We start from the raw sequence: 27,021 nt of genomic DNA on the forward strand, positions 1-27,021 counted from the left end.
TCCTCTTTTTACCCCATTTATATATGCATTCAAATACATATAATAAAGAGCAGAAAAAAAATAAAAGTAAAAACTATAACAGAGTGATCTGCTTATTAGATAAAGTTAAATTCCTGAAGAAGAATTAATGTTTTTCAAGTTTCTTATTATTAAAGTTAAGTTTTTCAACAGAGGCAGTACTGTATACATTTTTAAATCTTTTTGTTTAAAATTCTTAAAAGAGGGGATTTTTGCACTGCATTTCATCAGGTGGACATAATATTTTGCTAGGATTATAATTAGATATGTTCAATCAAAAAAAAGTTAAATTGTTGAATATGAGATATATTTTTGAATTTGATAAAACAATGTTCCTTCCAATTTTTCTTGTAAGGAGTTTTTGCAAATCTGACCAAAATATTACAGAATGAGAACACTGCACAAATAGATGTTCAATACTGGAAGAAGGCAGAAGAACTTGATTATTTCACAGGTTATCTGTCTTAAAGCAAACTGTTACCACATTGTGAGCACGCCTGTGCAATAAGCAATACATTAATTAGTCGCATAATAAATTAAAGCAAGCTCAATAGATTTATCTTTTTACTCTTTTCTTTCTTTCTACCAAAAACTAAAGTCTTCAGTCTGGTGTTTGGGTCTCATTTAGACCTTTTACTTAGAGAGACTAAATAATTCATTTTTTGTTGTTGCTGTTGTTTTGTTTGTTTACTTTGGTTATTTAAAATGTCTTCCAGTTCCAGTGTTAAGAGTCCATTAGAAGTTAAAGTTTATTTATTTCTGACAACGTGTTTTTTTTTTTTTTTTTTTTTTTTTTGCATTATTGTGCCGTTATTACTTGAAAATGGTCTCGAAACAGCAATATTATCGCAATAACTTCTGGAACAATTTATACTTCCAGCAAAATGTAATATTATGATCAGCCTAATGCTGACATCAGATGTTTGTTTTTGTTTTGTCTTGTTTTTTTTTTTTAATGAAAGTTAGTTTTTCATTTAAACTCCTAATACGAGTCACATTTTACAAAACGGAACGGCATTGATTAATTACGAAAATATGACTATGGTGTGATTAAACGTCCTGCCACGATGGAAAACACAAATGCAAAGTGCTCGCGTGCATTTGTAATTTTTGCATTATTTAAAATAAACAACAACAGCAAAAAAAAACAAAAAACGCACAAACTTGTAGGCATTCACCAACGTCATCTCGTCCGCATACATCACGCACGCCTGTCTGGATGGAATGTGACGCCAAAGCTCCTCCGGTGAAGTCTCGCGGAGTGAAAACACCGGCCATTTTTCTCCATTTATAGCAGGACACTTTGTGCTTGAGTAATGTAACCGAGAGTGTTGCGATCACTTTAATAAGCCCACAACTTTTGGCCAAGTTTTATTTTGGTGCGCAAGCACCCAAACTTACTGCGAACCGAACACAAACCATGTTTGTGTCTTCCGCCGCAAAGTTTTGTCGATGACATCCCCGTCCGGATAGATGATTGTCTAAACTGTCGTACAAATGGAAATGGTGCCCAGCGAGGAGAACCAGTTCGTACCCAAAGAGGTGAGGGTTACAACAGCACTCCGACCTGCTCGCGGAGTCAGCCTCTGGGCCAAATCTGTTACTTCTGCAGGCCATGCTCATGGATAACGTGGCAACTTTGACACCACTTTAAGAGTTTGTGATCTTGGGGTGTTCGGGTTGTGGCTAACTCTCAGCTAACAGTTAGCTTGACATGACTTGAACGGCCTATATCGTGACACGGCTAGCTGCTGCTAACAGCGGCTAATCTCGCTTCAGCTGGAAACCGATTGAATTCGAAAACGTTTGCGAAACTGGTGTTTTGTTGTCTACCTTGAATGTTTTGATTTATAAATGCCAGGGACGTTTGACCGTGTTAAATGCTGTAGCTGACATTACGCTATCGGCTCAGACGGAGTTTCACATTTGTCAACATTAGTCAGCTAACTTGCATAACATTAGCAGGTGGCTAAAGTCGTTAGCTTTTATATCTTACTTATTGCAGCAACCGTAATTTATGTTTTTTTAATTAAAAAGGCTGGTCGAAATCACTTGAAAGTGGTACTTAAATGCCGTCATACAAGCTCTAGTGCTCTTTTATTTACGTCCTCACTTTCATTTAGTCTTAGATGACATATTTTGTATTGAGTAGAAGTTTTCTTATTTAGACTTTAAACCAATGTTTAAGAAATGCAATTCAGAATCCTACACAAGGTATTTTTTTTAAAATGGGGGCGAATATATCGCCGTTTTTATATATTAGAATGAGAGTGTACTAAAAAAAAGTGCGTTTTCGTTTTTGATATTCTCAATTAACCAAGTATGTCGTTCCGAAAAATGTGTTGTTTGCCTTGGTAGCTAGCAGTCGGTGTTTCTGCACAGCCTTGGGAAAACTAGTCTTCAAAAGGGTTTCAATAAAAATTCTGATCCAGTGTTTAAAAAAGGTGTAGATTTTCTTATTAAATAACATTTTATAGCATTCACTTCATAAATCTTTGGACTATTTCATGCTATGATATCATAGCATTTATATTAAGACAATGTGTTGGCTCCCTCCTGGTAAATCCATGTGTAAAAAGGATGTTTCATTAATAAGTCTTTTTGTTTATTACCTGAAATATCACAATGGACATCTTGGTTTTTAAGAAATAATTAGTACATTGATTATGGTAATTTATGGTTTTCGTCACTGAAACAAAATCTGACCTATACCTGCAGATGATAACATAGCTCAGTTTGTACAATTCCTGACAACCAAAACTTTTGTTCTGTCAAAAAGCCTCCTATTAGTTTTCTTAAGTCTATGATGTAGTCGAGCCTAACTGTTTTGTAATGGTTGAGGTTCACTTCCTTTTTCCTATAGAAATACAATTAGTTTCACTTTTTTCTAACACTTATGTGGCTTCCAGTCCTCATTAGCAGGACTTTTGTTCTTAGAGTCATTGTTCAGAACTGTCTTTTTTGGATCTCTGTTATAGACGGCATCATTCTTACCTCAGAATTGGTAGTTTTAGCAAATTTAAGCAAAGTTCTGTTTAAATGTAAATAAGTAATGTTCATTCTTCTCAATGAACACTTCTTTTACATAAAGAAGTGTTTTAGACATGGTGGTTTAATGAATGAGTGGCTACTCGTACCATAAACACAATATTCACTGCAGTAAGCATTTGAAAAAAAAGAAAGAAAAACAATTAGTTGATTATTAGCCACATTCTCTTTAACACAATTGAAAGAACATATTACTTAATTATAGATTTGACATTATTTAACCCATTATTGTTCTAAAGCTCATGATATTTGTTATGTTAGTCCTGTGGATTTTTGCAGTGTTTTTAACATCACAATATGGGTTTGTTGATGGAGGTATCGCAGTGAATAATTTCAATTCTTAGGTCTGTAATACTGCCCGTATTTTGTGCTAGCTGCGGTTTCATGTCTGCACCTTGTGATTATATCCATGATAAAAATAACTTTTAATCTGATAATACACCCGCATGTTGTCTGAAGCAGCTTCTTCATAGGACCGGTCAGTCACATTTTCCCAAGATCACAAACTCCACAAAGAGGGGATAGAAAAATTGGAGTGATTTGAGAACATACCCATAATTATAACCCTTTCATGATTCGAGCACTTTATTTATTTGTAAATGTAAGCCTATAAATTTGCAACCTCCAGCCTCAGTTTGTTTTGAGGCTAATCAGGAAGGTGTGTTTCCATTTTGTGCTGCTTATTGTAAATGTATTCAATTGCCTTTATTCCCAACTGTGTCTATATGTCATTAGGGCTTGTTTTGGAGTTGCAGACAGAGTGTTATTGATGAAATAAAGAGGATTTCACAGGTCTGTAATGCTGCATGATGTCGAACACATGCATGCAGCAGTGCATCGAGTATGTCAAATTTAAACCATAATTCAAACAAAGGAAAGAATCGGTTTTAGTCAGTACTAATTCATCCATTATTAGAAGCAAATTAACAAGGAAGAGAAAAATTTGGAATTGAAACACATTCACAGGTAGGTCACCCTTGCAGTTTATTGTTGCTAAGTATTAGTACTGTTAGTGGTGTTAGGATTCACAAATGTTAATATATATCCTGCTGGAAACTTATAAACAAATTTTTCAGGATCAGATTAGTAAGCTTGTCACAATAATCAGTAAATCAATTATTTGCATGATAAATTAAAAAGAGCTTGATAATTTCCACTTGGACAATCATAAAAGAGTTGCTCCTCTTTAATGTCATTGAAAAACTGGCATTTTGAAAAATGCTGCAAACATTTTACACCCAGTATAAAGTAGTTAGTTTGCACTTTTTTGTTCATACAAAAGTCCTATCTTTTGTATAAACAAAACAGGCAAAAAACATTTTGCCTGTTTTCCCTGTCTAAGCTGAATGAATTATTTATTTTGAAACACAATACATTTTAATTATTGTTGTTTCAGTTATTTTGTTTTAGACATTTAAATGTTTTCCACTTCCAAGATTTAATATTCTTTAGAATGTATTTTTTTGTACCTTAAGAGGATGCATTTGTATTAATATTCTACCATTATTTTTATTATATTTTGTGAAAATGGTCTCAAAATGACAATATTATCATTTATCGCAATAAGTTATGACAAAATTTATTGTGACAGGCCTATAGGTTAAAGATTTTTTTTATTTTTATTACTCCTCCGGGGGGTCTTTTGTGGGTTCTAGTGTCCCTTATATGACAGTAGACTGACAGGAAACGGGGAAGGAGAGGCGGGAAGACATGCGGCAAATGTCGTCGGGTCCGGGAGTCGAACCCGCGACGGCCGCGTTGAGGACTCAAGGCCTCCAAATATGGATCGCGCTACTCCCTACGCCACCACGGCACGCCCGATAGGTTAAAGATTTGACTTCAATTTATGTTCTCTTTGGAAATTTTGTGGTTATTTATCCCTTAGTTTAAATAAATTCACTCAGATAAAAAAGGTAAATATTCGATGAGTGCTCTATTGCCCATAAAGGAAAATTAAAATCTTGCCAATTCTTTGAGTGCTGGCTGAGAGATTTTGTCTCTGTCTTTAGACGTTAAATCTCCTGAGCTTGCCACGACAAAATATTAAAGCAACGCAAGATGTTTTGTCAGCAGTATGACTGGTTTCCTCTTGAAACACCTGTTCCACTTGAAAAACAAATTACAGTGTGTGTTTTACAGCAGAATCAAGCATGAGTCAGCGGTTGTGTTGAAGTATCTCTTGTTGTCCTGGCAGGAAGTTCTTCTTTCGCTGGAATGTTTCATTTTTGAGTTTTGATGAATTAATATGTTCTATACAATGCCAGAAAGGCTGTAGGACGTACAAAAACTACAGTTCTGTTTGATTTTCAGATACATAATGCAGCTGAGGAGCCCAGAGTGCTGTGCATAATTCAGGACACGACCAGGGCGAGGACGGTCAACGAGAGGCTGACCCTCAACCTGCCCGCTTCCACCACTCTCTCCAAACTTTACGAGGACGTTGCCCATAAAGCCGGATATGTGAATGGCTCTTTTGACCTCACCTGGGGGAATACTCAGAACATGGTGAGACGCATCAGATGCTTTTCGTAATACTGGCGTGTGACTGTATGATGTAGAAATGTGGGGGAGGAGTTTCAACCAAACTTTCCTTTGCTAAACTGGTGCTAGTGCTTTATGAGTATCAGTTCTTTGCATTTCCACCACCAAAGCATCAGATCTTGCACGAGAATAACTTTTCTCAATACAAGTGCAAACGCTTAGCGAGGCTAAAGGAAAGAACAGCTTTCATCAAGAATTCACAGACGCTATAATAATAAGTCATCTTTAGCTGTGGAAAAACTGATCTATTGATATGACTCATAATAAATCTTAATCATTACAATGTGCAGCTGTTTTTCCAACTGGCCTCTTAAACCTGCATGTTGTTGATCTTTTAATATAGATCAACAGACAGCATCAGTAGAGCCTCTCCTAAACACAGTGTTTATTTTGCTGTTGGGATGGGTGAGCTGGACAAGATTGTGAAGAATTTAGAAACAATCCACACTATGTTAATAATGTAAGGTGGTGACATCATGGAAAACTGATGCTACACACCCACTGCAGCATGGCATCACAAGTAGCAGCTCCACCTCTCACCCTTCCTTTATATAAGAGCTCCACATCTGTATTAAAGCCGATCATGAAACTCCTGAAAAATGTTGGAATTTATTATAAAAAGTCAAATTACACTACTTTGTTATGCACATGAATACAGACCACAAGCAAAGGTTTTTTTGTACTGTGACATCAGTGACTGGAAAATTGCATACGTTTTAAAAATGTTTATTTTCATAATTCTCTTTAATTGTATTAACTTTATTTGTAAACCCTCTATAATAAAAGTAGTGCTTAAATGTTTGTTTGTAACAGGATTTTATTGCAGCTTCCTGCTTGACGTCATTTTTAGCACAACGAGCCACATTTGTATAACACACCATCAACTTGCTTTGAAAAAGTTTTGCAAAACTTTTTGAGTTATTTATTCTAAAACTAATTAGGAATTGCAGCAAATAAAGCATGGCTTCTTTTTACCTTATTCACCTGAGTGTATAAAAAATAACCTTAGCAGATTTGAGTATGTTTAGTATTTTTAAAGTATTTTGGTCTGAATAATGGAGACTCTCCTCTGTTTGTGCCTCCTGATGTGTACGGTAATACTTTACTCATAACACATAATCTGGACCATCTGGACAGTGGCACTAAATTATAACCTCATCAAAACTGCTAATGGATGTTTTCATTTTCTTTTGTGCCATTAAGTTACAAAATTCAGTTTGCCTTTGTGCTGCTTTCTGCTCCAAAGATTCATCTTTTAAAATGTCCCAAGCAAGCAGTGGAAATACTTATTTAAATACTTAAACTATAAGACAAAACATAGTCAAGGTCCTGCATCGTTGAAGAGTTTATTCAATTGTTTTCTGTACATTATATTACCTTTTCTTAAATGAGCCCAAGCTAATCCTGTTGCTGACCCAGGCCAAAGCCCAAGCGCTGTGCCTGTTGTTATCTCACTGAGTAGGTCAGTGGATTAAGCCACTGTCTCTGCTGCTGCACTTGCTTGCTCATCCTCAGCTCGTCTTCTCGAAGACTGCTTGTTTGTGCTCCTCACATGTTGGCTCCAAACTGCTACCTTTGCACACATCAAGACAGGAAGTTTGTGGAAAATGAATTTAAAGGAAGTCTGACCATTGTGAGTGTTCTATTTATTGTATAAGACCTTTTAGTGTTGGATTATTAACTTGGGTTTTTGTTTCACTTCCTTCCCTCAAGGCACCGCTGGAGCATAACAGTGAGATGTCGCTCTCTGATTCTAGCTTTGAGCCTGACGGTAAGAAGAATTTTCTCCAGCTTACAGATAAAGATGGAGAGCAACCACAGATTGCATCGGTAAGCGGTTAAAATAAAACATATTTGTAGTGTTATGTTTTTTTAATGGGATTTATTTATTTAAATTCTAAAGACTATGAACTTGTTTCTCAGTTCGAGTTTTATTTTTTAAATTTCCATGGTATTTGTGCTATTAGGATGAGTCAGGAACAGCAGATAGCAGTGGGCTGGATGACAGTTCCCAGGAGCGGTTTATCGGCCCCCTGCAAAGAGACGGCAGCGCGGGCGGCAGCGGTGACTACAGTCCATCGTACTCCTACTCATCCATCCTCAGCAAATCTGAGACAGGTAAGTGTTGGCAGCTGGCAAACGTCTGCCTCTGTCGCCTTTTTAAAACTCTAAAATGTTTTCTTCATGACTTGTTGCACCTATCGTCTTTTATCTCTTTGTCCACCCTCAGGTTATGTTGGTTTGGTTAACCAAGCAATGACCTGCTATTTGAACAGTCTCCTCCAAACACTGTTTATGACTCCTGAGTTCAGAAATGCACTCTACAAGTAAGGAACTATGGTTTGATCTGTTTTTATGAAGCTAGCGAGATATAAAGCTTAAAACCTTTCACACCTGTTCAACTTTAGTTGGGAGTTTGAGGAATCTGAGGAGGATCCCGTCACCAGTATCCCCTACCAGCTGCAAAGGCTCTTTGTTCTGCTTCAGACCAGTAAGAAACGGGCGATTGAGACAACTGATGTAACTAGGAGCTTCGGGTGGGATAGCAGTGAGGGTGAGTTTTTGTTCTCCTGTGTGACTTTAATCACATGTGTTGGTTTGCAAGTGAAAGAACATGTGCTTCTCGCTCTCCAGACTTGAATATCCTTTTTTGTGGATTTGTTTTTCAGCCTGGCAGCAGCATGACGTCCAGGAGCTGTGCAGGGTCATGTTCGATGCCCTGGAGCAGAAGTGGAAGCAGACAGAACAGGTAGGAGAGTGTTTACTCAGTTGTTGTTAACAAAACATGAAGCCAACAGCTTCAGACCTTACAATCAAAATAAACTATGGAAAAATCGCAACTGGAAAACAATTCCTGTATGGGCTTTTATTTATAGTCTGGACACTTTGAGTATTCCACCAGAACATAGACTGATGTGCGAATAAACAGGCGTGCCATGAAGTAACTCTTTCATAACAAAAAATGAGAATAGATGGATTATAAGTTCATAATGTCAATCTACATAGATATTTTATGTTTCCCAGCCTTGTTTGTTTCTTGATGTTGTTAGGAAACAATGGTGTAGTGCCTCTTTACAGCTAATTTATGATTACATCATCAGATAATCTTGTTGGGAATCAAGACACCACAGTTACACAATGTTAACCCAAAAAGGTAAAATAAAGAAATGTAACATCAGAAAAATATCAGTTATTAATCTTACTGCTTACATTTTATCAAATCAGGATGGTTAGATTTAATTGTTGTTTCCAACATTTGTTTTGGTTTTATTACTAGGTCTAAAACATAATGATTAAGAATTAGAAACCAGGAGAATTTAGAAATACGTTTGACAAGCGTATGTGTCTTTTTGCTCTTTATAAATAACACAAGCATAACAAGCTGATGTTAGCTCATCAGTTAGTTGGGCTATCTGCTCAAGTAGCCAGCCTGCATGGCTGCAGACATGTTGCTCTTAATAAAAGACATAAATGGAGATTATTTAGTTTTCTACACAATGACTGCTTCTGTTTTTTTGCAACTGGGAGTATTTCCAAACAGGTAAGTTTGTGTTGCATCATCCCATGCCAATAAAGTGCTGGACTGACTGCAGTTCAGGTTGTATGGAGGAACCGCTGGTCAGCTGTCTGATAGAGGGCTTCAACATTTCTTCCCTCACTCATGAGAGAGAAAGAAATTCAGGTGTTTCAAAATATTTCCAGTTGCAAAAAGTTGTGATGTGGAAACTTTACCCTCGGTTGGGCAACACTCTTTTAAACTTATAATTGGTGAGCTGCAAGCGGCGTATCTGTTCAGCAGCTTACTGCACACTGATTATCCGAGCAGATAGAATAAATAAATAATTGGCCGATATGAACTCGTTATACTTTTGTTACTGTATAAGTTGTGGAACAGAAAAAGACCTTGAAAACCATTATTACATTTATTTATTATGTATTTTTTAATGAGTTTATCAAAATCAAAGTAACAAATAAGTGTCTTAAATAATAGTTCCAACTGTAATATTTAGTTTGATACTTAAGCAGCAGTAGGAGTAACTATTAGTATTCCGTTTTTAAACTGAAAGCAGTTGGATAATATACATTTTGTTGTATGACATTTGTAAAACACTTGTGTAAATTCCAAGATTTCAAGAAACGTTTTTTCTAAAGGTTATCATACTGTTAGGTCACGCTATCGATACAATATCACACTGGCTCATGCCTGGTCCTTGTACAAACCAAATGAGTTTGAGTTAATTTGGTCAATGCATTCTTCATATCCATCATGCTACTTCTTCACACATCAGTGTTGTCCTTTCCTTTGCATGAGAATGTACCTCGGAGATGGAGATTGTTAGGGAGAAATAATGCCTCTGCATATCCTCAGGCTGATCTGATCAACCAGCTGTACCAGGGAAAGCTGAAGGATTATGTGCGTTGTTTAGAGTGTGGATATGAAAGCTGGAGAATCGACACTTACCTGGACATCCCTCTTGTGATCAGACCCTTTGGAGCCAGTCAGGCCTACGGAAGTGTGGTGGGTTTTTCTTGTCAATACTCCAGATACTTCTGCTACTTATAGCTCATTTTGATGCAAGTCATAACTTTTTAATTTTTAAACTTTAATCTTAATTTAGTCAATGCAATTATGCTTATGCTGTTGCAGGAAGAAGCTTTGCAGGCATTCATCCAGCCAGAAACCTTGGACGGCCCCAACCAGTACTTTTGTGAGCGCTGCAAAAAGAAATGTGATGCCCGAAAGGTGAGCAAAGTGAAAACATGAAGCGGTGATGGGAAGGAATACAGTGTTCTGCAGCTGAACTCATCTGATGCTTTTTTTTTTTTTTTTTTTTTTGCCCAGGGTCTGAGGTTTCTCCACTTCCCCTACCTGCTGACGCTGCAGCTGAAAAGGTTTGATTTTGACTACACCACTATGCATCGCATCAAGCTTAACGACCGCATGACTTTCCCCGAGGAGCTCGATATGAGCCCGTTCATCGATGTGGAAGACGAGGTGAGAGCAGCCGTCACTCTCTACGATTCAGATTAGATTAATGGCCCCTCAGCAATCGTGAACATTATGGTGATGAACCCAAAATGTGATTACTTCCTTGATGCATGTGATGAGGAACATGATGTAACAGTAATTCGAAGATATTTTGTGCATCTCTTGGTATGACCCAATTTTTCTACTTTTATTTTTCATGAAATAGATTATCTCCAATGCGAGTCACACTGAAAAAAAAAAAATGTTCATATCGCTTGTGGCAGGAAGAAATTAGGAAGGAATCCTGTCATTTTAATGTCTTGGTTAGTTTATTTCTTACAACCGTCTCCAGAAGCAAAAAACTAAACCAGCAGATTGTCCAGTACTGGTTGGACAGATTATGCTTTCCCTTTGTGAGAGTGCTACTGGTGTTAGCTTATAGAAACTCTGGAGTCTAAATTGGACCTTGAGAAGACAAATTTACAGAGGTTTTTTGTTATTATTGTTCTATAAAATAATTTCTGTATGGCATCAGCTGGTTGATGGTGATGTGGTAAAATATTTGCAGGTATTGGAGGTGGAAACCCCAGACAAGTGCAGTTTGTCAGGATGCATAGCTCTGTTTATAGTTTGCACCGCTTCCAGCTTCGCCATGTTCTTTCTGGACCTTGGCTGGTAGAGCTGATTGTGATCACATGAGAGCAATTGTGATTTATATCCTGTCATAGACATCTATTAAACCATGCCATAATGATTTGTGCGTGCCAACCTTTGGACCCTGGCTAGCACACTGCTTTGATGCTTCCTTTTAAGCCTTGAACTCTTTTTACAGTGCTGCTGTCTTATCTAGCTAAACACACTGCTGTGTGCTTTTGGTTTTGTCTCTCTAAGCCAGAACATCAGCACATAAATACTGGTGGAAAAAAAACCTCTCACCTTTTTTTTCCTTTTTTTTTGTTAAACCTCCATTATTCTATTGAATTGGTCTCTTTTTAGAAGTCGCCTCAGACAGAGAGCTGCACTGATAGCGGAGCAGAGAATGAAGGCAGTTGCCACAGTGACCAAATGAGCAATGATTTTTCCACTGATGACTGTGTGGATGAGGGCATCTGCTTGGACAGCACCAGTAGTACAGAAAGGGCATTGAAGCCAAAGGTAACTATCTCTCTTGTCTTTCAATAGATATCTTCTCCTTTATCTTCTTGGGTTGGGAGGTCTCTGGAAGGGATTGTAGCCAAAGTCATTATTTAGTATTTCAATAGAAAATGATTAATTTAAAGAAAAATATTGCCATGTGGAATCTTACATCCTTGTCTATGTCTATTTTAGTAGCTGTTTAACTTGCATTATTCCATAGTAAGGTTGTCTGTTTCCATCTACAAACTAAGAGTGTTACTTCTATCAAGACATATTGAGGTTTTAGGAAGAGGTAAACATTTTCTGTCATAACATTCCTAAAATTTAAAGAACTTTTAAGAAGATGCCAAAAAAAGAGATGCTTTGAATGCTATGGGAATATTACTGTTTGAAATGTAGAGCAGCGTTGCCCTCCCCTATTTATTGCTGCGTTCTCCTGTTCAGGATACAAAAAATAATTTGACTGTTAGAAAATGTTTCTCATCACAAAAAATGTGGGCAGTCACTGTGGGAAACTGGGTGGCATTCATCACTTTAAATTAGTTAATGTAACCTAAAGGTGGTGAACTTCAAAGTGACAAACATTGAAAATACCAACAAAAACAATTAGATAATGTTATACGTACATTTTTTTTTTACATGAGGTCATCATAGCTTGAGAATCTCATTTTGACCCACAATGTACTACAAACATAAACTTAACCACAGAAGTTAAACTTGTTTTTTTAGGCTTTTCACACAATATAGTGAAAATGCAAGATATTTGCACATCCAAAGGGATTAAGATGACATTTCTCCACATGAGGCCTTTATGTTTGAGTTTCCAGAGTAAAATATTATAATGATTGAAATATGCTGATTTATGAGACATTAGTTTTCTCAAAAACACAAAAGAGCCCATAGATTTCAGAATTTGATGAAGGGTTTTATGTTACATATAAGTTAAAAGAATAAACAAATCAGTAAATAGAGCTTTAGACTTTTTTTTTTACTTGAGTCTTTCATTCCCAGCAAGCGTGTTGAGAGCATCGGTCTTTTGTTTACTTTTTCTTTTATGTCGTCTCCAGTCTGTACCTGCTGTCCCAGTGTATTAATGATTTAAACATTTGAGCTGCTGACATCTAGCAGACCTATTTCATGAGAGTAACGCTACTACAGTAATAACAGGGAACTCTACAAATGAATTGCTGCTTTTATTAGAATATTTCTCTGTTCTTTCCCAGAGCTTGCTGACCTTTGAGTTGTTCTCCGTCATGGTCCATTCGGGCAGCGCTGCGGGCGGACACTACTACGCCTACATCAAGTCCTTCAGTGATGGCCAGTGGTACAGTTTCAATGATCAGCATGTTAGCAAGGTCAGACACATCATCTAGGTGCCTTGTCTTACCCTGTAACAGACTAATGTATTACTGACTTAGTAGACCTCTGCTCTTCCTTGATAAAAATGACTATTGTTTCATATTTATGATTATTTTTTAAATGAATTAAATTCAAAAAGTAATTTATTGATCCCAAAGGGAAATTAAATATTTAAAAATATATTAAATAATAATATATATATATATATGTATATATATATATATTTACATTTTGGTACATTGTTTTTCAATAGATCACCCAGGATGATATCAGGAAGACATATGGGGGGTCCTCAGGGAGCAGAGGCTATTATTCCAGTGCCTTTGCAAGGTCAGTTATCCAGTGTCTACATACCACACCACATATTTTATAAGACTTATATTTTAGCTTTGATAAAAAATTAACATGAGTAATGTTTTAAATATATCTATTTCCAGGTTTTTGTCTTCTGAGTTCAGTATAATGATAGCTCTTTCTCCCCTCTCTCCCTCAACAGTTCCACAAACGCTTACATGCTGATTTATAGATTGAAAGACCCCTCAAGGAATTCAAGTAAGAGAACAGCACAACCAGCTTGAGAAAATCCCAACAAAATTTTGACCTGTCACATATTTTGGTCAGGATTTATACATTTTTATACCAGATTAATTCAATCATAGCATCATTTATTTTGTTGATCTTTCTCCTTTTGACGTTTGAGTTGTGAAGTCGTTCTGAACCATGGCACCAGTAGTTAATCAGTCCTACAGCTTCCAGCTTTTGCCATTCAAACCTAATGGTGATCAGGACAATGGTTGCTGTTATATGGCTCTTTGGCTGTCAGTACTCATAATGTTATGGTCAGTTGTTTTTATAGACCTAGGGAAGCTTTTCTGAATTTCTTTGATATTTCCCAGAAAAGGGTTACTTTAAATGTCAATTGTATAACCTGAGCAGTAAGGGGGAGGTTTCTTCCAGGAAGAGTTTCGCTTTCACTCTGTCTAAACTAAGCCTCAAGCTCATTTGCTTGAGTTTAAAATGCTGTAACTTTAAAGAAATGGGCTATTTTATTATATGACATGTGATAAAATTCTTTACGTTGTCATTTTCTCTGCCCTCATTCTTTACGATTTACATTTTATCCTGAGGTTGTACGTTGGCAGTAGGTTTAATGTGTAGTGTTGTGTTTGTCTGCAGGGTTTTTAGCTGTGGAAGATTTCCCAGAGCACATAAAGAGTTTGGTTCAGAAGGAGAAGGAATCCGAAGAGCAAGAGAAGCGCCAGAGAGAAATCGAACGAAACACTTGCAAGGTATTTTTGTGTTTCAGATAAGCATGTTAGACTTCTAAGGATTAATTGTAGTAACACATCATTAGCTGCAAAAAAGTTGACAATCTTTTTATCCTGATTTTCAGATCAAGCTCTTCTGTGTGCATCCCCTCAAAATGATGATGGAGAGCAAGTTGGAGGTTCATAAAGATAAAACTCTCAGAGAAGCAACAGAAATGGCCTACAAGGTGGGTTGAGTTGTTGCCCTTCTACATTTGACCATCTTTTGGATGCAATAGTTATAGGCAGCCACTTATTTTCAATATGAAAGTAATACATCCTTAAAAATGCACATTGCATGTTTTGTGTTTAAAGATGTGTCTATATGGATGGTTGATTGATGCTTGGTTGTTTATGGTGTCTTAACCTGTGACATGTTAATTTCAAACTGGAAATAAATGAAATAGACAAGCAGGACTTTGAAGATGATCACTAAATAAACATTCTAATAGTTTTTTTTATTTTTCTTTGCTTCTTCAGCTGATGGAGCTGGAAGGAGTTGTGACTCTGGATTGCTGTCGCTTGGTAAAGTATGATGAGTTCCATGAGTATCTGGAGCGGTCGTACGAAGGCGAGGAAGACACCCCTATGGGGCTCCTGCTTGGAGGCGTCAAGTCCTCATACATGTTCGATTTGCTCCTTGAGACTCGCCGGTCTGATCAGGTCTTCCAGCCTTATAAACCTGGAGGTTAGTCATCTGCTGCTGTTTAAATGTTTGGAAGTGAATGATGGGCTGCAGGGATGGTTAAAGGCTCAGTCTCTTTATTTGAATTTTGTGTTTTTTACTTATTTACCTACAGAGGTGATGGTGAAGGTCCATGTTGTTGATCTGAAGACTGAGACCATCGCCCTTCCAATCAGCGTGCGAGCGTACCTGAACCAGTCTATCACTGAATTCAAGCAGCTTATAGCGCAGGTTTCTTCATCTTTTCCATTTTTTTTTATTATTTAGTTTTAATCTTGTGTACATGTGCATCTCAATTAATTATACAACCATTTAAAATTTGGTTGTTTTCAATATTTCAGTTGAAAAAGGGAAATTCATAAATATTAATTACAGATCAAATTAAGTAGTCTGTGTTTATTTCTGTACATTTTGATGAATATGACTTGCGGCTAAAGAGAACTCAAAAATTATGAAAATGGCATCAGATCAATGGAAAAAAATCCTGATTTTTAAGAGATCAGTGTCAACCAACTAGAAAGTAAGCTCATGATCTAAAAGTTTTACTTTTTCATTGACTGAAAGAAATTGTTGCTAACTTAATTATTGAGATCCAACACTATATTAAGTGTACATTGCCCAGCAGACTGTGGGATGAGATGTGAATACTTTGTGTGTGTGTGTGTGTGTTTTGTTAGGCTACAGGTCTGTCTGCAGAAACGATGCGTGTGGTCTTGGAGCGATGCTATAACGACCTCAGGCTGCTCAACGTCCCAAACAAGACGCTAAAAGCCGAGGGTTTCTTCAGGAGCAATAAGGTCTTCTTTTCTCCTTTAATGTTCGCATTGTGAATGTTTGAAACTCAGAACATTTAGTCAAATTCTCTCTCATCAGGTTTTTGTGGAGAGCTCCGTGTTGACTGATCATCAAGTTCCTTTTACCGACTCGCTCTTGTGGAAACTGTTGGATCGCCACGGGAACACGATCCGCCTGCTTGTCTTGCTGCCTGAGCAATCTCCTGGCACCCTGGCCAGCAGAACTCTTTGTCAAAAAGCAGGAGAAGACTCTGACGGTCCCTTCGAAGGGTTGAAGGGCAACAGGAAATCTGTGGAAGCGATACTGGAGGAGAGCACGGAGAAATTAAAGAACCTGTCTCTGCAGCTGCAGCAGGGCTCCAGCGCCAGCGACAGCCAGAAAAGTTCCGACACCAGCGACTTTGAACACATCGAGTCGCCGACGCAGGAGGCGGACTCGAACTCTTCGCTGTGCGTGGCGGCAGACAGCAGGGAGCTGGAGAACCGGATATCCGGGTCCTCCGACACGGAGAACCAGTTTGTTTGCGAGGAGCGTTCAGACTCTGAGGTGAACAATGACCGTAGCACAAGCTCAGTGGACAGCGACATCCTGAGCTCCAGTCACAGCAGCGACACGCTGTGCAACGCGGACAGCGGCCCCATCCAGCTGGCCAACGGCCTGGATTCACACAGTATCACCAGCAGCCGACGCTCCAAAGCCCATGAGGGCAAAAAGGAGACCTGGGATACTGCTGAGGAAGACTCTGGGACAGACAGCGAGTATGACGACAACGGGAAGAGCAAGGCAGAAGCTCAGTACCTGTACTTCAGAGCAGAGCCTTACTCCCAGGATGACGCTTCATGGGATACACACAAATGTAATGACTTTTACACTTCATTTTTTAACTATTTGCATTTTCATCAACTTAAAATTGACTTTATTATAGGAACGTTCTCTTAGTAAGGCTCGGCAATGTGGTTTACAAATATCTATTTTTTCTTTTCTTAATACCATATCTGATTTACAATTTTAATCTCTTTTTTTTTGTCTAAAAAAAATGACAAAATATTTTCAGAAAGAATCTTTTATTTCAGTCATCACTTCTGAGAGTTATACGGCTGATTACAAGCCGTATAACTTACAAGCCAGGTTACAAGAATTTTTAATTTTGAGAATACAGTCATAATATTAGTAGATTACAGATGCAATTTTAATAGAAAAATGTCTTAAAGGTTTAGGAAAAGATTCGTTTTACTGAGAAAGCAACTTTAGTACTTATCAAGATGTGGCGTGACCAGCTCAGTTTGTGTGGTTCTTTCTTCTAGACACGGTCCTTATTTGTAAAACAGATACCAAACTATTAACTTCCCAAGATTCTCAGCATTCCTCATTTTAATTTTTCCTTTTCGTGTTGAAATGATCAAAAAATGATTATTGTAATGCTTCTAATACAGCGATTGTTCTCAGGCAATTTTAATCCTTTATTCTCGTATTATTTCAACTTTATTGTCATACGTCTTCATTCTTGTAATATGACGGTTCTCGTAAAGTAAAATAAATACAAGCATTAAAACATGCTGACGTCACTTCTGATTGTGATCTAAAAATAGATCGTAATTTTTCCAAAAATTAAATCTTCAAAAACCAAACATTTTATGAATTGCTAAAATCGATTTATCGCCCAGCCCTAACTCTTGGTAAAAAATTTTTTCTTCAAATTAACAATGGAAGAGATTATTTTTAGTCTGAAATGTTGTCCCATGTTTCCTCTCAGGTTTAGTGGTTCACGTGGACAAGAGAATAACTTTGGCAGCATTCAAGCAGAACCTGGAGCCCTACGTTGGAGTCCCGTCGTCCCAGTTCAAGGTGTTTCGAGTTTACGCCAACAACCAGGAGTTTGAGAGCGTACGGCTCAACGAAACGCTCTCATCGTTCTCCGACGACAACAAGGTCAGGACAACCTGCCCGTGGTATTTCTGACTGAGGGAGGAGTTTGCGTAACAAGGCCTTTTAAGTTCTAATTGAAGTTTCTCTTTGACTGCTCAGATAACCATTCGACTGGGAAGAGCATTAAAAAAGGGTGAATACAGAGTCAAAGTGTTTCAGCTGCTCGTGAATGAACCAGAGGTAAGATATGATTAAATGTCATTATGATCGGATGGCACAGCTGATGTGGTTTATTAACAGCTTCATCAGCGTTTCCTCACTTCCTTTTCAAATATTTGTTACGCTAAGCTTTTAAGGTTGTGGACCTCTAATTTAATTGCTGCCCTTGTGCGACAACAGAGTGGTGTCAGTTCACTTTGTCTTTTATTCAGGTGCTCAATAATATATTTTTTTCTGCAGCCTTGTAAGTTTTTAGTGGACACGGTCTTTGCTAAGGGCATGACTGTAAGACAGTCCAAAGAGGAGCTTCTTCCTCAATTGAAAGAGCAGTGCAAGCTCGACCTCAGCATCGACAGGTAAGATCAGTCAGCGATGAGTTTGGCATAAACGTAACGTTGTTCTTAAGGCAAAGATCGTTTGTACGAAACGGTTCATAAACGTATTTGTGTTTGGTAGGGTTCGTCTCAGGAAAAAGACGTGGAAGAATCCAGGAACGGTGTTTTTGGATTACCACGTTTACGAGGAAGACATCAGCATTTCCTCAAACTGGGAGGTTTTCCTGGAAGTCTTGGATGGTAAAAAATAAAAAATAAATGTTCAGCAGATTTTATAAAACAAGTTGAAATGCATTTTGTAACTTGTGTTAAAACAAAGGCAATCACTGTGTTTTATGAGATCTTGATGACTTCCCATGAATAGAAAGTCACTGTACTATTAATGTAAAATAAGCAACGAAAAGATATTAAACTAACCACGGCCTCCTAAAACCTCCAACAGGCTGGTGTTCACCATTTTATGTAATAAAAATGTAAAATCTATGTTTAGAAATAAATACCTAGTCAGCTTTAGTTTGAGGTGGGCCAGCCTTAGTCTGTTGGTATGACGCTGTGACATTTTGTTTAAATGAAAGATGTCACAGTATTGTAAAAATGAAAATGTATATCATTTTAATCTGAACAAATTTTGTTTCTACTGCTCCTATGATGCTCTACTGATTATTTGCAGCAATGCTGTTCATACCATTTACTTGTTGTGATTTCAACTTTAATACTAAGCAAAAACGTTCGTTAAAATCTGGCAGCTGCTCAACAGAAATGCTGCTCAAAGTTTTCCAGCTGCAATTTTAAAATCGCCTCACTTTAACAGGAGTAATATGTGGTCCTCCTGTTGTTTCCATGCCATGTTTCCAACTTTAAATTTCTACTACCAATGTGTCTCTTTTGTCAATATTGTAAAGCATTGACTTTTTAAAACCTTAGTATAACTTGGCTCCGATAGCCAGTCCACGGCTGGTACAGAGTTATGTACGTTTGAGTCATCGTTTGCTCATTCTCAGACTCGGAGAAGATGAAGTCCATGTCGCAGCTGGCCATTTTGACCCGGAAGTGGAACCCAGCTACTATGAAGCTGGGACCTTTCCAGGAAGCGATTCTGGAGAGCAGCAGTGTGGAAGAACTAAAGGAAAAGGTATTTCTGTCACCTGGTTACATTGAACTTTTACAGTTTGTGCAAAAGACTCGATCATCCCAGCTATGACCAAAAGGCTTTGAATCATTTACCGTATTTCTTTTTGTCTTGTACAAGATAACAGCAGTCAGTTTCTAACAATAATTTTGTGCTGCTAAGGCAATTAATTGAAAAAGAAAAATCAATATCTTCATCGTACATGATTTCTTTGTGAAGTTGTCGCCATCTGCTGGCTGATGGTAATATACTCATCCTCACTTTTATGTTATAATTTTTTGTACAATGTTCATATAATTTTTTTTATTTTTCTCCCTGCACATTGTTAAGTGAATCGAGATAAAAATGCTCGATTCTTCTTGCTGAATTGCTTTCTGTAAATTGACTGATGCAGTTTTGTCTTAATTGATGATATCGTAAACATGTTGTTCTTCTTCACTTTTGCAGCTCAGTGAAATGAGTGATATTCCCCTGGAGAACTTGGAATTTGCAAAGGTATGAGCATTTCGATATTTCAGAGCTTGTTTCTTCCTGTGATTTTTATTATATTCATGAGCTGCATGTCTCTGCTGTGCAGGGCAGAGGAACGTTTCCATGTGATATATCCGTGTTGGAAATCCATCAGGATTTGGACTGGAACCCAAAAGTTTCGACTCTGAATGTGTGGCCTCTGTACATCTGTGACGACGGAGCCGTGGTCTTCTACAGGTACGTTGGCAGTAACATGGAAATATGTTTACACAGTCTCTGATGTTTATTGATTTATACCTTTTAATCCAATTGCTATCAAAAAAGTAAGTGAACAGTTGACCACAAACTACAAATGTTTGAGAGTGATATATAAATAAATAATAAGAGGCTAAAGAGGTGCGTTTTAACTCAAAATTTTGAGTTTATCACTGTTTAGGCGTAAACTTTTAAAAACTGTAAAAGGCTGACATCCAAAATGAGATGTTTGGATCTCAAAATTAGATAGTTTTTTCAGATTAATACATTGAATCAGAGCAGACTAGTAAACATTTTAGTCTTTTGTTTATGTCTAAATATGGAATGTTTTGTAGTAAGTACAATGAAAAGATTGATACTCTGATAGATATTCTGATATGTTGAGCTATAGAGTTCTGTCACCTATAAAGTGATTTGGGTTAATAGGATACTTACTTGAAGACTCGAACTAAATGTGACATACGTTTGAAATTGGCTTTCATTTATTGTTTCAAAAACTTATTTACAAAATTAAGATTATGGACTTAAATCATGTGTGCCATCTCTGTTGGTGCAGGGACAGCAGAGACGAACCTCTGGAGCTGTCGGAGGACGAGCGCAACGAGCTGATGAAGAAGGAAAGCAGCCGCCTGCTGAAGACGGGACACCGCGTCAGCTACTCGCCACGCAAAGAGAAGGCCCTCAAGATCTACCTGGACGGCGGCCCCGTGAGGGACCCGGGGCAGGACTGAGCCACGCACAAACCACTCTGGGCCGTTTAGATCGCCTGGCTGCTGCGGAGAAACCTCCAGGCGTCTGGACTTTGACACAACAGTGACTTGAAATGAAGCAGCATTGTGAGGAGCGTTTTCTCACAGCTTGTGCTCGAAGCCCCACTGCTGTCCAGAACCCTTGTTGTGTACTATAGTGTAATGTACTGTAAAGTCTAAAGGGAAGTTCAGAAGCTAATTTTAGAGAGAAGAATCGAGCACTGTATTGACAAATCACATGAAATGGATGTGGAGAGGCTAGGGCGGTGAAACCAGCTGGGAAGGCATCCATCCTGTGTCTTTGTGAGTCTTCTGAAATCAAACTCTGTCTTTCTGTGTTCATCTCCCTGTTCTGGACAACGTTGATTCTTGCTCATATGCGTCTCGTAATGTTCTCATACCGTTTGACCACTGCTCATCCTCAGTTACTCACTGTCTTCTGAATGCTTTCAACAACCAACGCCGCCGTGACCTCCTGACCTTCCCACCTCCTCCACGTCTCCTCTGGTGAAAAATGACCTTGCTTTCTCTGTAACTTTGAAGAAAAAAAAAATAATTCATTCACAGAATTTGATGAGTCTAGAAGCAAAACGTTGTGCTCCTGTAACACCCTCATTACGTGTTGTTATGGGCTGCTTTGCATCCAACGCAGCATTTTTCACTTCATGTAGTGATTTCATAGGATGTTGGTCCTTTCTGTCATAAAATACAATGAAGCAAAACCAAGTAGTTTTTGTTAAGAATTTTCTTCTATTGTTTGTAAGTTATTAATTTGCTTCAGACCTAATCGCTGCTGTTGGGTCTTTAGCAAGTCTCACATCTGCTGTCTGTTCATTTATATTTGGAGAGAATCTATTTGTTGATGTTTTTGTTGTCCTTTTTTTTGTTTTGTTTTTGCACTTTGTGAGCTGGACGTCCACAGCATGGATCATCCTGACGTGTGAGTGGGGGTGGTTGTCCTGTCTGGTGGGGGATCTCTCTGGGTTTGAGGTTCGTTGGGATTTTTTTTTTTTTTTTGGCGCTTCTACTGGCTGCTGCTGCTTGATAGACTTGACACCAGAGGGCGCACACAGCCTACTGGACTCTTCTTCCTCTTCCCTGGGTTAAGGCTCTGTGAACTTAAACTCAGCATTCAGCAGCCCTGGTTTCCTGAGGTTGTCACCAGCTCTTCACTGTAGAAACGCCAATATCGGAGGATTGCCCTATTTTCTTTGTCGTTTATTTCTTTGGAATTTGAGATCATGTGTGAAAATAGTTAAAGATGATTTTAGAAATAAATTAAAAATGCTTTTTTTGATTAAAAAAAAAAAGACTTTCTGACGGTGATCATCAAAATAGCTTACTCACAAAAGGGACTTTGGTTTTATTTATATATTTTTTTTATTCTACATCCAGAGCAACAAGTTTGATTAAGAGAAGAGCAAAAGTCTAATTGGATCACAAACTGCTGCATTCACAAACATTAGATACTGATAACGATGCTTCTAAAGGGTATATGAGATTATTTTTTATTTCAAAACCATGATGCATGAGCCCCATAAGAGTCATAATGTCGTCCAGTTGACTTGTGAGAGAAAATAAACAAACTGCTTTTAAATGCATAACTTTAGATGTGATGGACCAGGAATTAGAAAAGAAGCTTTATTAAAAACTAAAACTCTACATGGTCAAACATGAAACCAATTACAAAGCCATCGGTTTCTTTAAGAAACATGCACCGATTTGTCTGGATATCCGATTGTTTAGGATGTTCGCTGCATTGCCTGGCGTGAGTCAAAAAATTAAAATGTAGCATTGGTGTATAAAACTAAGAAGACTATCTTTTAGTACAATTAAACTCAGAATTATTCATGTTATTTTCATTCAACAAATTTATGAAAATAAATGGTAAGAGCATCTCTTGAAATGTATTCAAGCAGTTTAAAAGGAGTATCAGTTAAAAAAAAAAAAAAAGTAAACCTTTTATCTATTTAGAAATTATCCATATCCATTTTTCTGACATTCAGCAATGCCTGAAAAATCTTTAATGGTCATCAAACTGTTCCCATAATTCTTGCAAAAAAAAAATCCTATGATTAATAAAAAGCCAAATAAGATGAACACCTTCCAATAAAAAAATGTAGTATATGTAATGTATTAGGGCCATTTAGCTAAGGCGTGAGGGAAACAACCTCATTGTATCATAATTTCAGAGAAATAACTGTAATCCCAGCTGTGACTAAATGTTGAATCCTGACATAAATTACATGGATAGTTTAAGCAACATTCATTTAATACTCAAAGAAACAAAAACATAAAAACAATCAGTGATTGAAACTATTAGCATCCATTATATTAGCTTTGTAACTTTACAACTTTGGATTAAGATGGCAAAAAGACAGTGGGAAAAAGCTTCATGCTGCTTGAGAGTGTAAATTCAGTCAAGCTTTGTCTAGAGAATGTAGTCAATTTCTGAGTACAGAGAGTCTGTCAAGTCCTCTTCACTTGTGTCCTCTGCTTTCAGGCACATGGAGCCACGCCTGTCAAACAGTAAGAAAGGAGCAACTCAGAATAAATATTAGTGTAATACCATCACGGTCACAGACTGTGAGAAAAATCGTGCTGCACTCACCCGAGGTGCTGGCACTGAAGCTCTCCGGCACACGGACAGTGTTTCCTGGGTTTCTTATCCTTCGTGTCCCAGGACAGCAGCTCCATCAGGTTGTTGGAGACATCAAAACAGCGTTCACGTTCAATCGGCTTGACCGAACAAACGGGGAATAGCAAGGCTGCAAAACAGGAAGTGTTTTATTTTTTTCTGTTTCACTGAGATCATACACAGTAACTGATTTGTGCATGATGTGCTGTGTTGTACCTTTATGAATTACACAGCAGAGATCTGGCTGACAGTCATTCTGGACTTGACAAGTGCTGCCAGCTTCTCCTTTGGTAGCATTTTTGCTGCACTGACCCCACACACACATCTGGTCGCCGCAGCACTCATCATCTTTAGTACAAGACTGAGAGAGAACATTTGCTTTTCTTCTTGAGATTTTTGACGCATATATTAAAGATTAAATAATAAATATTGAACTCTGCTGTCCTAAAAAGTCACAGAAAAGAGATAAGGACATGTGCATAAAGTTTACCAGAGCTGAACCTCACAGCAGCGTTATTTTCTATGACTCTTGAACCGTGACGACTGCTGACTTTGTTTAATTAATAATGAATGAAATCTGCAGTACAGTTTGAAAGTGAAGGAGGCTGAAGGGAGTTTTTCATCCCACAGTCTTATAATGGCTCATATAGAACAGGCTCATCAATATTCTGTTTATAGCTACACGGAGCTGCACACTGCAGCAATCTGAACAGGATACAGATCATGTCCCCAATGTGTTTATTCTCCTTTCACGCTGCACCTGTGGTTGGCCGACTGCCAGCCTGCTTTCTTCCCATTGTCTTTTATTCTGCTACACCTAAAATGACGAGACCAGATCTCCAAGTCAGGACCAAAATGCTCAGATAAAAAGTAATTGAAACATTTCTTCCAAGCAGATAAAAGTGATGAGCTCTTGTTCAACCTTGACTCAGCCTGTCCTTTCATGTGAAACTAACAAGACAGAAACGACACACTCCAATTACACTTGTGGACTTAGCTGCATTGCAGTGTGTGAGAAACTCCCCGCATCCTGAAAGATTTTGATGAAAACGATAACCCCACTGAGTTAGAATTACATTATTACTAAATGTTTCCAGTCTTAATATGACAAGGGCAAGATGAAGGATGATGGCAAAAAGTTTTCCTGCGTAAAACAAAATTTTATAGAAGTCGGACCAAAAATAAAGGCAACATTCTACCACTTACCACATCAGTATCTTTACATGGCTTACACTTGGACCTATGAGTGTCAGAGAGGCAATACTTTCCTTTTCCACAGTCGTCGTTAGTCAAACATCCCTGCAGAAAAAAATGAACAAGAGATGAATGTTTGACCTTTTGCAGCTCCAAGATATTTGCCATCGTATTCAAGAGGCTGAAGATTTGAGATGTTAAGCTGCAAACATTAATCTAGCACTGATTACATTTTCCAAACTATGACTCAGCAAAAAAAAAAGAAGAAAATCTAAAATATTCTTGCAAGCATGTCTACACCTCATAAGATATCTCAGCCAAGTTTGAATATAGAATCTGAATATAAAATTTAAGTGACTTGTGATTCTGCTGAGAATTTGATTAAATTAATTCAGAATCACAAGTGTTGTTAAAAACATTCAGATCACAGTGGGAGGTTTTCTTGCTCACTATAGCAATGACTCAATGAAACGGTTCACATTTTAATACAGTGGACTGACGTGCTTGTATGGCTAAAAAAAACATAAGAAATGCCTCGAACTCAGTTGGTTTATGACACTGCAGACAGAATGATGAGTCAGTGTGTGCCAAACATCATGCTACATTTATACTGCTGGGAAATCCAATAACAGTTTTTGAATCTGAGAATGAATGAGAAAAGGCTCACATGATCGATACTGTTATCCAGGTCACTGACTGGGAAAGCTGCGGCAGTAATGTTGTTTGTCCCCTGGGCAAAGATGACAAGTTTATTTAGAAGGTAAACAGTGTCTGAGTTTTGTTTACCGTTTCGAAGCTGAGCTACCTGTTCTGCTGAGGAGTGCACAGATTCCTCATTAGTCACCTTATCAGTCTCGTTGGGATGCCTCTGAGGAAGGTCACTGTGATGAGGGCTGACACTGCTGTTTGTCTAGATGGAGAAAGATACAGAAGATCTTTTGAAAAAAAAATGTTACAACAGTTTCACAAGCTATAGATGACTCAAGTTTTTTTTTATTCTTATATTTTCATTTCCAGTTGCTTTAACAGTTTTACCAACTAAGTGACAGCATACTTAGAGCAGCACAAAAATAAGGCCATGTCATGCAGACAATATGCTGACTGAGAGATGCAACCAGCTGCCTACCTGGGTAAACGCATCCTCAGGCTTTTGCAGCCGATCCTCCTGCAGTTGCTGCACAAATATGCGGTCCAGCTCCGACGGTCCCTCCACGATGTGATTGATTCCTGACTCTACGATCTCAGGCAGGATGCCATTGCAGACTGCTGGCAGCACCAAAAGAGTAAGGATGTATCGCATCATGCTGCTTCTGGTCCTCCTGCTGCTGCTGCACACCGAGGAAAAAGAGGAGGAGGAGGAGGAGGAGGAGGGTGTGGCTGCTGCTCCAAGACACAAACAGCCTCGTCACAGCTGTTTTCCGTCAGACAAATCGCATCACAAGTAAAAATCCGTTATTATTCTTACAGAATTGTGTTTTGAAGTAGCTCATTAAAGCCCGGATCTCACCACTACCCACCCAGTAGCCCGACACTGCATTGAACAGTAGAACACTTGCGTAACACTAGTTTAGTTTAAAAACATTAAAAAAAATCAACAAACAGCAATAGAGACAACCGAACATAATCCGAGAAGTGTCGAAGATTGATGTCGCAATGAGAGGAAGGCTGTACTTGCAAAGCAGTTTGCAACACTTTATGCTTCTCAAAATGAGTGTGACATTTTTAGGCAGTCTCTCTTTGTTTTTCTGATTAGTGTTTTGTGATCTACAGAAATTTAGTCTATTAATCCAGTTCTGCACCAGCCTAGGCTAATATGCAAATGTAAGTATTTTTAAGGCCAAAAAAATCACAGACCATAATAGCAGATCTCAAACTCATTCAAAATCAATAATTTAATATTTATTTAAAAAATATATAACTTTTTGCTTGTTTCTGTATGACCATATGGGGATCTCCTGCTTATAGAAACAGGGGGCAAAAAAACACACACACACACACCCACGCACACAGCCCCCCCCCCCCCCCCCCCCCCCCCCTCCACACACACACACACACACCCCTACGCACACACACATCGTCACATTTACTAATTGTAATAAACTGGAAGTGATTGTCTTCAGTGTGTTTTTGAAAACATGTCAGGCACTCGCACATTACCGATACTGTCTGAGTTTTTAATTGTATTTTTTTTTTTTACTTTTTATATTGAGAGAAGTGCTCCTCCTCCAACCTCGCGAATATTAAAAAAAAAAAAAGTTTGCATTTGCGGAAAAAAATATTCTTGTGCTGAATTATTGTGCTTCTGG

General features: G+C 38.0%; 2 protein-coding genes across 3 annotated transcripts; one reads left to right on the forward strand and one right to left on the reverse strand.

Moving 5' to 3' along the window:
• The first annotated feature begins 1,257 nt into the window (after positions 1 to 1,257).
• On the forward strand, positions 1,258 to 22,200 carry usp47 (ubiquitin specific peptidase 47). The gene is made up of 28 exons (XM_023332222.1): positions 1,258 to 1,560; positions 5,377 to 5,571; positions 7,321 to 7,437; positions 7,575 to 7,725; positions 7,838 to 7,934; positions 8,016 to 8,161; positions 8,277 to 8,356; positions 9,977 to 10,126; positions 10,256 to 10,351; positions 10,451 to 10,603; positions 11,573 to 11,731; positions 12,937 to 13,068; positions 13,326 to 13,402; positions 13,569 to 13,624; positions 14,249 to 14,361; positions 14,466 to 14,567; positions 14,860 to 15,067; positions 15,180 to 15,295; positions 15,742 to 15,861; positions 15,938 to 16,715; positions 17,613 to 17,788; positions 17,885 to 17,965; positions 18,185 to 18,300; positions 18,401 to 18,519; positions 19,281 to 19,411; positions 19,856 to 19,903; positions 19,986 to 20,116; positions 20,691 to 22,200. Exons 1-28 carry the CDS (start codon positions 1,516 to 1,518, stop codon positions 20,863 to 20,865), a joined length of 4,068 nt encoding a protein of 1,355 aa, XP_023187990.1. The 5' UTR covers positions 1,258 to 1,515; the 3' UTR covers positions 20,866 to 22,200.
• On the reverse strand, positions 21,867 to 26,344 carry dkk3 (dickkopf WNT signaling pathway inhibitor 3). Of its 2 annotated transcripts, none has more exons than XM_023332223.1 (7): positions 25,842 to 26,344; positions 25,560 to 25,625; positions 25,383 to 25,445; positions 24,728 to 24,820; positions 23,738 to 23,882; positions 23,495 to 23,651; positions 21,867 to 23,402 (listed from the first exon to the last, which is right to left on the reverse strand). In XM_023332223.1, exons 1-7 carry the CDS (start codon positions 26,016 to 26,018, stop codon positions 23,315 to 23,317), a joined length of 789 nt encoding a protein of 262 aa, XP_023187991.1. In that variant the 5' UTR covers positions 26,019 to 26,344; the 3' UTR covers positions 21,867 to 23,314. The 2 variants fall into 2 exon arrangements, with proteins under 2 accessions (XP_023187991.1, XP_005810470.1); XM_005810413.2 differs by having other exon boundaries at positions 25,521 to 25,625; positions 25,842 to 26,342.
• Positions 26,345 to 27,021: the final 677 nt, after the last annotated feature.

Source organism: Xiphophorus maculatus, chromosome 4 (genome assembly GCF_002775205.1).
Source record: "Xiphophorus maculatus strain JP 163 A chromosome 4, X_maculatus-5.0-male, whole genome shotgun sequence".
Taxonomy (NCBI): domain Eukaryota; kingdom Metazoa; phylum Chordata; class Actinopteri; order Cyprinodontiformes; family Poeciliidae; genus Xiphophorus; species Xiphophorus maculatus.